The sequence below is a fragment of the Eriocheir sinensis genome, unplaced genomic scaffold (assembly GCF_024679095.1).
Source record: "Eriocheir sinensis breed Jianghai 21 unplaced genomic scaffold, ASM2467909v1 Scaffold293, whole genome shotgun sequence".
Classification (NCBI taxonomy): domain Eukaryota; kingdom Metazoa; phylum Arthropoda; class Malacostraca; order Decapoda; family Varunidae; genus Eriocheir; species Eriocheir sinensis.
In genome coordinates, this window is record NW_026111602.1 from 44460 (window position 1) to 59202 (window position 14743).

The window sequence follows — 14743 nt, forward strand, 5'->3', positions numbered from 1 at the left end:
AAGATATCCATAAGGACGTGAATATACAGCATATTTATATATATCTACAAACTGGTTTGCCTTCTCTTTCCCGAATATTTGTCTGCCCAGAGTGTGAATTTGAGATAAATCGCGCTGTCTTAACAAGAGGAAATGAGAACAGTTCAGGCTAATATTCCTTGCATGCTTTCCACCCATATATAGATTTTGAGTGATAAATATGCATGAAATATTGTTGTGCCGTCCGCGAGTAAAAGCATCAACCACAATTTTGTTCCTTACAGCATCAATGAAAATATCGTCAAGTACATACAATGTCCCTCTCTGATCAAACGTATCCTCGTTGGCAATTGGATCAATTATTTCAGACGACACTATAACTTTAGGTCCTATTTCTTTATTTCTTTGAAGAGGATGAGACGTTAAGCCACATATGACAATTTTTTTGAACTTTTCATGATACTTCAGAATAAGCTGCTGTACAAGTTCCGATTTTCCAGAGTTGTTATATCCTGCAACTATTATGCGCGCAGGATATTGGAAAATATCGAGAAGGTTCTCTGAATATGTCTCAGTCATAGCGGAAACTCTATTAATGATGGTAATTATTAAAGTATGATGCTTATATAGCACAGAATATGTGTGTGTGTGTGTTTGTGTGTGTGTGTGTGTGTGTGTGTGTGTGTGTGTATATACAACAAGAACAACAACAACAACAACAACAACAATAGCACTTACCCTCACTTTGTGCATGCCCCCCACTTCCGTCACCCCCCCGCTGACGGCCCTCTGACCGTCTTACCCCCACTCCCGTCACCCCCTGCTGACCACCCTTTCTTCCGTCACCTCCCCTGCTGACCGACCTACCCCCGCACCCGTCACCCCCCCCCGCTTCCGTACGCAAGCCCGTGGGGGGGGGGGGGGGTTAGGGCATGTGAAATAGTGAAAACAAATTTTTTTTTTTGGGGGGGGGTGAAAAGGTAAAATAGATGTGGGTAGGGGGGGGGGGTCTAGATACCCCCTCTTCCGTAACCCCCCCGCAAATTACCCCCACTCCCGTAACCCCCCCAACCCCCACTTCCAGTCCCCCCCGCAGAGGCAACCCCCACTTCCGTACATTTGTTACTACTCTGATAGTCTTCTACCTCTTAAATTCCGCCGCAATGTTGCCTCTCTTTCTATCTTCTATCGATATTTCCACGCTGACTGCTCTTCTGAACTTGCTAACTGCATGCCTCCCCCCCTCCCGCCGCCCCGCTGCACTCGACTTTCTTCTCATGCTCATCCCTATACTGTCCAAACCCCTTATGCAAGAGTTAACCAGCATCTTCACTCTTTCATCCCTCACGCTGGTAAACTCTGGAACAATCTTCCTTCATCTGTATTTCCTCCTGCCTACGACTTGAACTCTTTCAAGAGGAGGGTATCAGGACACCTCTCCGTCCGTATTTGATCTTCCTTTCGGCCACCTTTTTTGTATCTTTTGTAGGAGCAGCGAGTAGCGGGCTTTTTTTTTTATTATTGTTTTCTTTTTTTGTGTGCCCTTGAGCTGCCTCCTTTGTTGTAAAAAAAAAAAAAAAACGGAGCATCCTATCAAGAGGAGCTAAAATCTGGAATGACTTACCACAACACTTAAAAACTGATGAGAATATAAGATTGTTCAAACCAAATTAATAAAAACGCTTCTTAGTACCTATGAGAACTTATGGTCACATTGATTTTTGAATTTATTTTATAGTGTTTTTGAATGGTTCATTGCGTTTTTTTTCTCACATTATTTTTGCAAACTCCGACTGATTGCTGTAAATTTCATTATTTCAATAATAATCAAGCTATTTTCAAGTTTTTATTTCACATGTATACACTTGTTTACTGCTAGAGTGATGTCAACTAAGTTTTTTTTTCACATGTTCGTATTGTATACATTTTTCACTTCGACTGACCTATACATTTATACATTGTTGAAATATATGTAAGTTATTATGCTTTATGTGGCCTAAACCTCTCCCTTGTTATGTACTTTCTTTACGAGTCTTCAGGTCCTAAGAAAGCCTCGGCTTAATGGCCCTGGCTTAAAATAAAAACTACATTTGTAATTTACCAATATTTATATAACTATTAAGCCAAAAATAAATATATCAATAATTATATCAATATATATATATATATATATATATATATATATATATATATATATATATATATATATATATATATATATATATATATATATATATATATATATATATATATATATATATATATATATATATATATATATCACACACACACACACACACACACACACACACACACACACACACACACACACACCGGGTTTAACGTTACCAATAATTTAGGCTTCTTAGAATAATTAGCGTATTTGTATAATGAATCGAGGCCGAGTGTCCATTTATGAGGGAGTAAGTCTGTCATTACGTGTGTTGATGGTTTGAAGTTTCTGGTTTGTGTTTAGTGAATGTGTTGGTGTGTGGTATGTTGGTATGTTGTGGCGTTTGTTGATATATGTGGTGATGGCGTTGGTGATACTGCGGTGAACTAACGTGAGATAGAATGTAGATTGAGGGGTAGAAACACATATGGCAACTGATAGACTCTCACAGAAGTAGTTGGTGAGGCAGAAGGAAAAGGAGTAAACGAGTGTCAGTCTTATTGTTGTTACCATTAGAAAATCCGCCTTCAACCTTATGGTACCTTCACTAAAAACTCTTCAGGTTACCTTGGCGGATATCCCCAGCCAAGGAAATACCATTAACCAGCACCATCTTTTCCCAAAAAATCCCCCAATCACATGTAGCCGGAGTTGAAGGGATGGAGGGAGTGGCTTTCTTTTCGCTTGGCTAATGATATACGCGTAATGGGGAAGGGCAGGAGCTTCTATGCGCTGGTAACTGGGGGCGGATAAGATGTGGAGCGATGCAATGCGGACGTAACGATGTTGTTGGGCTCCTCATTGTTAGTCTCGTGGTCTTACCTGGCGGCAGTGCTGGAATTGTATGCGTATAGTTGTGTGCTGCTCATTATTCGCTTGCTGCCTTGCTTCCTCTGATGATGCGTGTTGTGTAAGGAAGCCAAACCCATGTCCCTGCCTCCCCGTCCTCCTTACACGTGACAATCTTGCCAATAATAATGGTAGTAAAAGTTGTGTGTAGCTCAATATTCTCTTGCTATCATGCTTCCCTTGATAATATGTATTGCATCAGGAAGCCAAACGCATGTGTCTGTCCCCTCGTCCTCCTTATGCGGGGAACAGAGTAATAAAGCTTCTGGTAATGGTAATAATGAAGAATAAAGCGAGGAAGAGAAGGTAGAGTGGGAGAAGACAGTTATGTCATTTCCTGCGGCAGTAATGATCAGGAGAGCGAGTCGAGTCAGACTGCAGCAGCTGCTAATCTAAACCAGAGTGAATGTATAGGAGGCGATACACACACACACACACACACACACACACACACACATGCACACACACACACACAGCTCAATCGGTAGAGCTGCGCTGCAAGGCTTTACGGCCAAACAGGCAGCGGTTTGAGCCCCCATCAGGCCGGATTCTTTCTGTTGACAAGGAGTGGTTACTGTCCTCCCTTGAGCAAGGGGGATGGGGGGTGTGGTGTGTGAGGTCCTGGCAGTACCCAGAGATCGATGATGATGAGCACTTGTTCACGTCGGGAGGTACCTGCTGGCGGGACCGAGTCCAACTCGTGATCAGGCCGAGGTGAATTACACACACACACACACACACACACACACACACACACACACACACACACACACACGACTTTTAACTCAGTATTTATCATGGGAAGAATACTTTCTCTTTGTAATGTTGACGGGTATTGTTTTATTGCGTGTGTGTGTGTGTGTGTGTGTGTGTGTGTGTGTGCGTGTGTGTAGCTTCGCCTCCTATACATTCACCGGTTTTAGGTTATCAGGGTCATTGGATCAAAATGTACATCCGCTGCATCAAAATCCACAGCCTCGCCCAAGTTTATGTTATATATGTACAGTGTGTAATTGTGGTCTCGTGGGCTTTCTTTGTGGCGCTGTGGCGCTTCAGTCTGTACATTACGTTGGTTGAGCTCCGTCAAAGCCTCTCCGACCCTAAACTGTATACGCTCTCTGCACTAACCTGCTCAAGGAAATGCCGAGAAGCAGGACGCGGGAGAATATTTGGCAGGGCGTGGACACATGAACAGCAAGAGGAAAAAGAGAACATGATCAGTAGGGACAGGAATGAGAGGGTTACAGGAGGAGGAGGAGGAGGAGAACCAGAAAGAAATGGGAAATGAACAGCGAGAACAAAAAGTATCTGTGGCTACAATTCAATGAAGAAAAGGTAAGTCCTGCACCATGGGAGGGGATATCCAGCACACCAATACCACATGGGAAACACTCCACTATCCACCATAGAGCCAGAGAAAGACCAGGGACTGTATGTTATCAGGCTACCAGTGAAGAGATATCCAGCACCAATACCACATGGGAAACACTCCATTATCCACCACAGAGGCAGAGCAAGACCAGGGACTGTATGTTATCAGGCTACCAGTGAATGTGAAATCTGTGCCAATCGCAGCAGACGGGTTAAACCTTTATGGAGTATGTGGTGCTTTTCTTGAGGGCAAAGAGTCGTCTGTTTCCGTCTGTGGCTTTAGTCTTGGAGGAACCTGACTCGCCGCGCTCTTTGAAGCGGATCTTGCAGCTGGTGATGATCCCATTCTGGTGCTCGGCCAGCGGAGGCTCCCAGCAGATGATGAGGCTCTGAAGGGAAAGGCAGTGTGAGGGAAAAAAGTTATACAATAAATTATCAAAATACAATCTTAAAAAGTTTGAACATTGTGTGAGGCCATGAATGCTTCAACTTAACCCCCTGACTGTGGATTTCCTACCAGAAGACCTCACCAAGCTACAGGAATGGAACACAAACCGGCTGCTACAATTCAGTGGAGAAAAATGTAAAGTCCTGCAGCTTGGGAGGGGATCTCCTGCGCACCAATGCCACATTGGATACACTCCACTATCCACCACAGAGCCCGGGAAAGACATGGGAGTAAATGTTTTCAGGCTACCAGTGAAGGCCAAATCCGTGCCAATCGCAGCGGACGGGTCAAATATAATGAATGTGCAAGGGTTAAAAATACTGAAACAATGAATGTGCAACTTGTAGAGATGATGTGAAGGAAACGAACAGAGCAGAAAGCTATTAAAAAACGAGTTTCACAATGTATCTTTGCCTTGGAAGCCTTCCACAACTCACCCTTGAGCTGGCAGCCTCAACGCTCACATTCTGAGGCTCCTTTGAGGGCATGTCTGAGAAGGTTCTGGCAGTGACCTAAGGGGTGGCGTCTCCCCCGCCATTACTGTTGATGGCGGTGAGCCACACGCTGTGCTCTGTGAACTGGTCCAGGCCTTGGAGGTCATGTGACGTACCAGTGACCTTTACTTCGTGTTCTTCTGCTGACCCAACCTGAGGAGAAAACTACAAGGGAGACAATGGTTAAGATACACACTGGGACTTGTACAAACACACGGCTATGGTCACCCTCTACTCAAAGGAAGGTCACTAATGACACACAAGGATATGGGGAGACTTTTGTTAGGCAACAGAGACTCCACATTTAGCACACAGTTCTATAAGGCCGTCCACACCTGCGTATAGAACATGGTGTATCCCGTGATGGGCGTTTTGGCCAGTACGGGCGGCGACCAAGTGGCCTCCAGACTGGTGGGTGAGGTGGAGACAACTTTCAGACTCTGAGGCGGAGGGCAGGTCCAGGTCCGGCTTGGTGAACACCCGCACCTCATGTATGGAGGCGCCCACCAGGCCGCCGGAGGTGTAAGCCGCCACCCGCACCATGTAGTTACTCCCGGGACTTAGGTTGCTGATCTGGGTCTTGTATTCATCCCGTCCCTCGCTGGAGGAGCTCCACTCACGTTCTGGACGCGTTCTCTGCAGTGAAGGGAGGAAAGTGATGTGTGAATTACTTACTTTTGATGAAATGTTGTATATGTACTCGCTAAAATGTTATTATTTCTTTATAATCACTGGAATGGCAGTTGGATAACTCTGTATTTGCTAAATACATCTTAACAGTAGTAGTATTGTGTTGAATTTTTTATGCAATAAATATTCCCAGGCTGTGTCCTTTGGTTCTGACATGAGTGATCCTTCCTGCTTGTAGACGACTGAGTATCCCAGGAATAATTATTGTGAACAGCATAAAGACTAGTAGGCACAGTGACTGTCAAGGCCCACACCAAGAGAAGGCAAATGATGTAAACAAGCTGTGTCAACAATGAGCAGACATTCTAAGTATTGAAAACAAGGAGTAGTAGTAGTAGTGGTGTGCCTGAGCTGCCCCACTTACTGTGTCTGTGACCTGCCTTGTGCGTGGGTGGGGGCATGCTGCTCCTCCCTGAAGGTGAGCCCAGACAACTTATTATCAAAATACCACAACAAAATAGTCATTCTCGGGTAAATCACATTTTAGTGAGTCAGTAACTCTCAGCACCGGCTTTGATATCTCCAAACTTCAGGACAATCAAATATGAACACGTTACTGGAGACGTGTGCTTTGCCCACAGTGTAATCTATGCATTTTATTCAGTCTTCAAGGAATAATAAACACAACAAAGGGCTATGCTTACAGCCATGCTAAGAAAATCACATGCATCAACATCAATAACTTGGGTAATGTACACTTTTTAACACTGCAGCGTCTGTACCAGCGGCTGCAGCTGCCCGCCAGAAACATTGGAATACATTCAGTAACCTTGTAAATGTTTGCGTCTGGGCTTATTAGCAACCTGGAATTATCTGGACTAGTCACTGCCTGTGTCCAATGCAGACAACACTACATCAGTACTCATGAATGCAAACAAAGGGCTACAGTGTGAACAGTGTCTGCCCCGCACGGCACCGCTGCTTACTTGACTCAAGGACACACAGCTGGGCGTCCCCGGCGAGCTGTGCGCCACACACTGGTACATCCCGGAGTCCTCCTGGCGCACCAGGCCAAGGATCTGCAGGTTGTTGCCGCTCACACTCTACAGGGAGGCTTGGCATTACACACACCTAACACAACACAGCTGTGTTTTGTGTAGCTATTGACAGCATTATATTTATCTCCCTGCATAGAGCCTTATATCCAGGGGTGTGGAGTCGGAGTCGGAGTCGGAGTCGAGGAGTCGAGGAGTCGGCTACTTTTGGCCGGAGTCGGAGTCGGAGTCGGAGTCGGAATTGGAGTCAGAGTCGATTTCGGAGTCGGAGTCGGAATTGGAGTCAGAGTCGGAGTCGGAGTCGGAGTCGGTAAAAATATGAGCGACTCCGACTCCTTTACGTGCTAATTTTTTTAGTAAAGATTTCACTTCATGGAGATTCTTACAAATTGGGAGAAATTGACGTTTTGGAAGATATGTCCAATCAAACAGTCTGCGGGAATATTGGTATTTTAATATTTTTCATGCTTTTTATTTTGTATTTTCTTGAGGATATACCTTAAGGAAGGAGGGCGGTACATGCCGCAACAACCACCCTGACAACAGATAGTACAGGTATCCCTTTTGCCATATTTTATGGTGTTTTGCATGAGCTAATGTGTATATTTAATTCTATCATGGAGGATAATTGCTAAGTGATATCCAAGGATGGTAAAAAAAAATATATATATATATATATATATATATATATATATATATATATATATATATATATATATATATATATATATATATATATATATATATATATATATATATATATATATATATATATATATATATATATATCATACTGTAAAAAAAAAAAAACGGAGTCGGAGTCAGGTCGCAACCTTCAAATTTCCTGAGTCGGAGTCGCAACATTTAAATTTCCTGGAGTCGGAGTCGGAGTCGCAACATTTAAATTTCCTGGAGTCGGAGTCGCAACATTTAAATTTCCTGGAGTCGGAGTCGCAACATTTAAATTTCCTGGAGTCGGAGTCGCAACATTTAAATTTCCTGGAGTCGGAGTCGCAACATTTAAATTTCCTGGAGTCGGAGTCGCAACATTTAAATTTCCTGGAGTCGGAGTCGCAACATTTAAATTTCCTGGAGTCGGAGTCGGAGTCGCAACCTTCAAATTTCCTGGAGTCGGAGTCGGAGTCGCAACATTTAAATTTCCTGGAGTCGGAGTCGCAACATTTAAATTTACTGGAGTCGGAGTCGCAACATTTAAATTTCCTGGAGTCAGAGTCGGAGTCGCAACATTTAAATTTCCTGGAGTCGGAGTCGCAACATTTAAATTTCCTGGAGTCGGAGTCGCAACATTTAAATTTACTGGAGTCGGAGTCGCAACATTTAAATTTCCTGGAGTCGGAGTCGCAACATTTAAATTTCCTGGAGTCGGAGTCGCAACATTTAAATTTTCTGGAGTCGGAGTCGCAACATTTAAATTTCCTGGAGTCGGAGTCGCAACATTTAAATTTACTGGAGTCGGAGTCGCAACATTTAAATTTACTGGAGTCGGAGTCGCAACATTTAAATTTCCTGGAGTCGGAGTCGGAGTCGGAGTCGCAACCTTCAAATTTCCTGGAGTCGGAGTCGGAGTCGGAGTCGCAACATTTAAATTTACTGGAGTCGGAGTCGCAACATTTAAATTTACTGGAGTCGGAGTCGGAGTCGCAACATTTAAATTTACTGGAGTCGGAGTCGCAACATTTAAATTTACTGGAGTCAGGTCGCAACACTTACATTTACTGGAGTCGGATTCGCAACATTTAAATTTACTGGAGTCGGAGTCGCAACATTTAAATTTACTGGAGTCGGAGTCGGAGTCGGAGTCGCAACATTTAAATTTACTGGAGTCGGAGTCGCAACATTTAAATTTACTGGAGTCGGAGTCGGAGTCGGAGTCGCAACATTTAAATTTACTGGAGTCGGAGTCGCAACATTTAAATTTACTGGAGTCGGAGTCGGAGTCGGAGTCGCAACATTTAAATTTACTGGAGTCGGAGTCGCAACATTTAAATTTACTGGAGTCGGAGTCGGAGGAGTCGCAACATTTAAATTTACTGGAGTCGAGTCGCAACATTTAAATTTACTGGAGTCGGAGTCGGAGTCGCAACATTTAAATTTACTGGAGTCGGAGTCGGAGTCGGAGTCGCAACATTTAAATTTACTGGAGTCGGAGTTGCAACATTTAAATTTACTGGAGTCGGAGTCGCAACATTTAAATTTACTGGAGTCGGAGTCGGAGTCGCAACATTTAAATTTACTGGAGTCGGAGTCGGAGTCGGAGTCGCAACATTTAAATTTACTGGAGTCGGAGTCGCAACATTTAAATTTACTGGAGTCGGAGTCGCAACATTTAAATTTATTGGAGTCGGAGTCGCAACATTTAAATTTACTGGAGTCGGAGTCGCTACATTTAAATTTACTGGAGTCGGAGTCGCAACATTTAAATTTATTGGAGTCGGAGTCGCAACATTTAAATTTACTGGAGTCGGAGTCGCAACATTTAAATTTACTGGAGTCGGAGTCGCAACATTTAAATTTACTGGAGTCGGAGTCGGAGTCGGAGTCGCAACATTTAAATTTACTGGAGTCGGAGTCGGAGTCGGAGTCGCAACATTTAAATTTACTGGAGTCGGAGTCGGAGTCGGAGTCGCAACATTTAAATTTACTGGAGTCGGAGTCGGAGTCGCAACATTTAAATTTACTGGAGTCGGAGTCGGAGTCGGAGTCGCAACCTTCAAATTTCCTGGAGTCGGAGTCGGAGTCGGAGTCGCAACATTTAAATTTACTGGAGTCGGAGTCGCAACATTTAAATTTACTGGAGTCGGAGTCGGAGTCGGAGTCGCAACATTTAAATTTACAGGAGTCGGAGTCGGAGTCGGAGTCGCAACATTTAAATTTACTGGAGTCGGAGTCGGAGTCGGAGTCGCAACATTTAAATTTACTGGAGTCGGAGTCAGAGTCGCAACATTTAAATTTACTGGAGTCGGAGTCGGAGTCGGAGTCGCAACCTTCAAATTTCCTGGAGTCGGAGTCGGAGTCGGAGTCGCAACATTTAAATTTACTGGAGTCGGAGTCGCAACATTTAAATTTACTGGAGTCGGAGTCGGAGTCGCAACATTTAAATTTACTGGAGTCGGAGTCGCAACATTTAAATTTACTGGAGTCGGAGTCGCAACATTTAAATTTACTGGAGTCGGAGTTGGAGTCGGAGTCGCAACATTTAAATTTACTGGAGTCGGAGTCGCAACATTTAAATTTACTGGAGTCGGAGTCGGAGTCGCAACATTTAAATTTACTGGAGTCGGAGTCGCAACATTTAAATTTACTGGAGTCGGAGTCGGAGTCGGAGTCGGAGTCGCAACATTTAAATTTACTGGAGTCGGAGTCGGAGTCGGAGTCGCAACATTTAAATTTACTGGAGTCGGAGTCGCAACATTTAAATTTACTGGAGTCGGAGTAGCAACATTTAAATTTACTGGAGTAGGAGTCGCAACATTTAAATTTACTGGAGTCGGAGTCGCAACATTTAAATTTACTGGAGTCGGAGTCGCAACATTTAAATTTACTGAGTCGAGTCGCAACATTTAAATTTACTGGAGTCGGAGTCGCAACATTTAAATTTACTGGAGTCGGAGTCGGAGTCGGAGTCGCAACATTTAAATTTACTGGAGTCGGAGTCGCAACATTTAAATTTACTGGAGTCGGAGTCGCAACATTTAAATTTACTGGAGTCGGAGTCGCAACATTTAAATTTACTGGAGTCGGAGTCGCAACATTTAAATTTACTGGAGTCGGAGTCGCAACATTTAAATTTACTGGAGTCGGAGTCGGAGTCGGAGTCGCAACATTTAAATTTACTGGAGTCGGAGTCGGAGTCGGAGTCGGAGTTTTGAAAATCCGACTCCACACCCCTGCTTATATCCCTTATCTACTGAAATCCCTTATGTATCTACTTAGAACCTTGTATCCCTTTTCCTTTACTTATCTCTTTAGAACCTTATGCATGGAACCTTATGGACTCTAATGTATCTCTTTACATACCTTATGCATCCATTTAGAGCAGTGGTTCCTAACCTGTTTACTTCCCCGCCCCTTCCAGGAAGTAGTCCTTCCCTCCACGCCCCCTTGCATCTAGCAATAAAATTTCCTTACAGATGTTAAAGAAACTGGCAAGCCCTAAGTAGACTACAGGAAACTGAAGTAATGGCGATACTTTTGCATTTGTTCATAAACTTCTCAATATTAGCCCACGCTCTTGGTAAGAGAATAGCAAATATAATTAGAGAAATTCCTAGTTTTCCCCTAGGGCTCGCACCCCCCCTGGAAATTACTGTGCTCCCCCTCAGAGGGGTGCACCCCCCAGGTTAAGAACCACTGATTTAGGGCCTTACTTTCCTTTCCCCTTATGTATGTATGTATGTATGTATGTATCCACCAATCTATCTATCTCATAAATCTACATATCTCTGTCCTTTTAAACCTGTAACAGCGATAAATTTCCACAGAAGTCCGGCTCACCTGAAGGTATTCCGTCTCCACCAGCAGCTCGCCGTTCTTGAGCCAGTGGAGCGAGGGCTCTGGCTGGCCGTACACGCTGCACTCCAGCTCTACGTTCTCCTTCTCATAGGCGAGAGCGTTGGCCGGCTGCCTCAGAAACCTAGGAGCAACTGTCACACAATTTTCAAGCTTTAGTAACTGAGAGAAACATGATGACTGAAGAACACTAAGATTTTTACTATGCCAAACTTTATACACTCAAACCGCAAAAATATTGCTAGTCTTTGTTATTCCATTTTCAACATTTTTACCACTCTAGTAACTGAGAGGAACTTAATGATTGACAAACACTTAAGATTTTTACAATGGCAAAATTTATCCACACAAATCACAAAAAAATATGCAGTCTTTGTTATATCACTGAAAACACTTTAGTACTGAGACAAACATCTAACCTAACCTAACTTAACGATAACTGGCAAATGCTAACCTTTCACAATGCCAAACTTTATATACTCAAACCACAAAGATATGAATAGTCTTTCTTATACCATTTTCAATACTAGTAACGGAGACAAACATATGATCATCATTTCCTGGATGCCTGCTCCTAGGAGCTCCCAGCAGGGGATGGCCATGGCAGAAGAGCTTCCATCTTTCTCTATCCAGACACTCCCTCCTTGCCTGCTCAAAGTTTCTCAAAGATTTTGTCCCCCTCTCCCCAACGTACTCTTGCACCCTATCCCTCCATTTCACTGGAGGTCGTCCTCTAGAATTCCCTCCCTCTATCTCACTCACATATACCCTTCTGGTCATCATACTCTCCTCCATTCGCTCCATGTGGCCAAACCACTTTAAAGTCTGTCGCTTCACTTCTTCCACCACTCCACACTTCCCTTCACCCCTGTGACACATTCCAAAACGCTCGTACACACTTTCATTACTCATTCCATCCATTCTACTCACACCACAAGCACTCCTCAAATAACTCATTTCCACTGCCTGCACTCTAGACCTCTGACTTTCATTCCAGGCCCACGTTTCACTTGCATACGTGAGGGTTGGTACTATTATTGTATTTCTCAAATCCCTCTTTACTTCCATGCTCACACTTCTGCCATTCATGAGTCGTCCCAAAGACCCTAAAACCCTTCTTCCTTGCAATGCCCTTTCTCTTGTCTCTCCCTCCATACCACCATGCTTACACATAACTGATCCAAGATACTTAAACTCATTGACCTCCTCCATTTCTTCACCATTCAAAATTATTTTGCATTCTTTTTCACATTAAATTCTCACTCTTTATGGGCATACAAAATCTACAACCTCACTTCTACTTCGCTCACAAACCATCACTTCACTTCTGTTGACATTTACTTTCAGCTTTCTCCTGTTACAGACACTATCAAAAACACTGACCAAATTTTGTAGGTCACTTTCATTTTCTGCAATGAGCACCGTGTCATCAGCAAACAGTATCGAATTCAGTACCCACTTCCTTCCCTCATCGAACAGTCTTACTCCATCTTCTCCAACTTTGCCCTTCATTTCTCTAATAACACCATCCATATAAATATTGAATAACCATGGTGACATGACGCACCCTTGTCTTAAGCCCACTTTTATCTCAAAATGTTCACTTGTTTCTCCAGTAATTTTGACACATGCAGATGCATCATCATATAGAGAGACTGTATTAGCTCTAGCTTTTTCCATATTCATGAAGGCAGCGTATAGGTAGTTTCTTTCCTTTTACTATTATTTTTCTACTTCCATCCTGAAGGCAAATATCTGATCCACACATCCCCTTCCCTTCCTGAAGCCTCCTTGTTCTTCACTGATTTTCTCTTCTGTAAGTCTTTGCACCCTCTCTATTATGATTTTTCCATATACCTTTCCGGGTATACTCAGGAGACCTATACCTCTATAGCTCCCACATTCCCCTCTCCTGCCCTTCGCCTTGTAAACTGGGACAATGATGGCTTTCGTCCAGTCTGCTGCCCCCCCCCCCATGCTACTTCACATATCTTGACCATCCATTTCACGACTTCATCTCCTATGACAAACATATAATTCACAATCACTAAGATTTTTACCATGCCAAACTTTATTCACACAAAGCACAAGAGTTAACCAGCATCTTCATTCTTTCATCCCTTTCACTGGTAAACTCTGGAACAGCCATCATGTGTCTGTATTTCCTCCTGCCTATGACCTCTACACCCAATATTAACCTCTCATTTTTTTTCTTTATAGGAGCAGTGCTTTATTGTTTTCATTGTTTTTTTGCCTTTGAACGCTTTCATTGCTGTAAAAAAATATATATGTCATAGTTTTGTCTCACCTTGGACCTGTATGTGGGCCACGGCATCGAGCGAGTCCTCCCTGTTCTCCGCCCGGCACCTGTACGTCCCTCGTCCTCCTCCTGCAGGCCATGGATGTGCAGGCTGCTGCTGGTGCTGCAGAACAGTGTGTCCAGGTCCCTGAGGAAAGGCAGAAAGGTACAGTAAGCAAGTGAGTTTTGTATCTAATTGCTGTTTGTCACAATTTTCTTTTTTTTACAGTAGAGGAAGCAGCTCAAGGGAAAAATAAATACCAACAAAAACAGTCCATTACAATAAGCCTGCTGCAACACTTACCTTATATACAGCAATAACTGCAACACACACACACACACACACACACACACACACACACACACACACACACACACACACACACACACACACACACTAAAAAAAAAAGTAATGGGTATATATTTATTTGATTCTGAAATCTCTCCCTCAGTCACTGTTATCCAAGCTCTCAAGACACATCAAAATACCCCTCTCAGTCATCATCATCATTTCATCGACGCCTGCTCCTAGGAGCTCCCAGCAGGGGATGGCGACGACAGAAGAGCTTCCATCTTTCTCTATCCAGACACTCCCTCCTTGCCTGCTCAAAGTTTCTCAAAGATATTCCCCCCCTCTTCCTAACGTACTCTTGCACCCTATCCCTCCATTTCACAGGAGGTCGTCCTCTAGCATTCCCTCACTTTATCTCACTCACATACACCCTTCTGGTCATCTTACTCTCCTCCATTCGCTCCATGTGGCCAAACCACTTTAAGGTCTGTCGCTTCACTTCTTCCACCACTCCACACTTCTTCCCTTCACCCCTGTGACACATTCCAAAATGCTCGTACACACTTTCATTACTCATTCCATCCAATCTATTCATACCACAAGCACTCCTCAAATAAGTCATT

At 43.5% G+C, this 14743-nt stretch overlaps 1 protein-coding gene across 1 annotated transcript in view; it reads right to left on the reverse strand.

Moving 5' to 3' along the window:
• Positions 1-13901, reverse strand: part of LOC126991503 (uncharacterized) — a 34265-nt gene extending 20364 nt beyond the window's left edge. Inside the window, exons 1-6 of the mRNA XM_050850257.1 lie at positions 13838-13901; positions 11515-11663; positions 6931-7047; positions 5650-5950; positions 5258-5479; positions 4591-4761 (exon numbers count right to left, since the gene is read on the reverse strand). Coding sequence (XP_050706214.1) covers positions 5418-5479; positions 5650-5950; positions 6931-6990 — 423 coding nt within the window. The 5' untranslated portion in view covers positions 6991-7047; positions 11515-11663; positions 13838-13901 and the 3' untranslated portion in view covers positions 4591-4761; positions 5258-5417. The remainder of the gene's footprint in view (positions 1-4590; positions 4762-5257; positions 5480-5649; positions 5951-6930; positions 7048-11514; positions 11664-13837) is intronic.
• Positions 13902-14743: the final 842 nt, after the last annotated feature.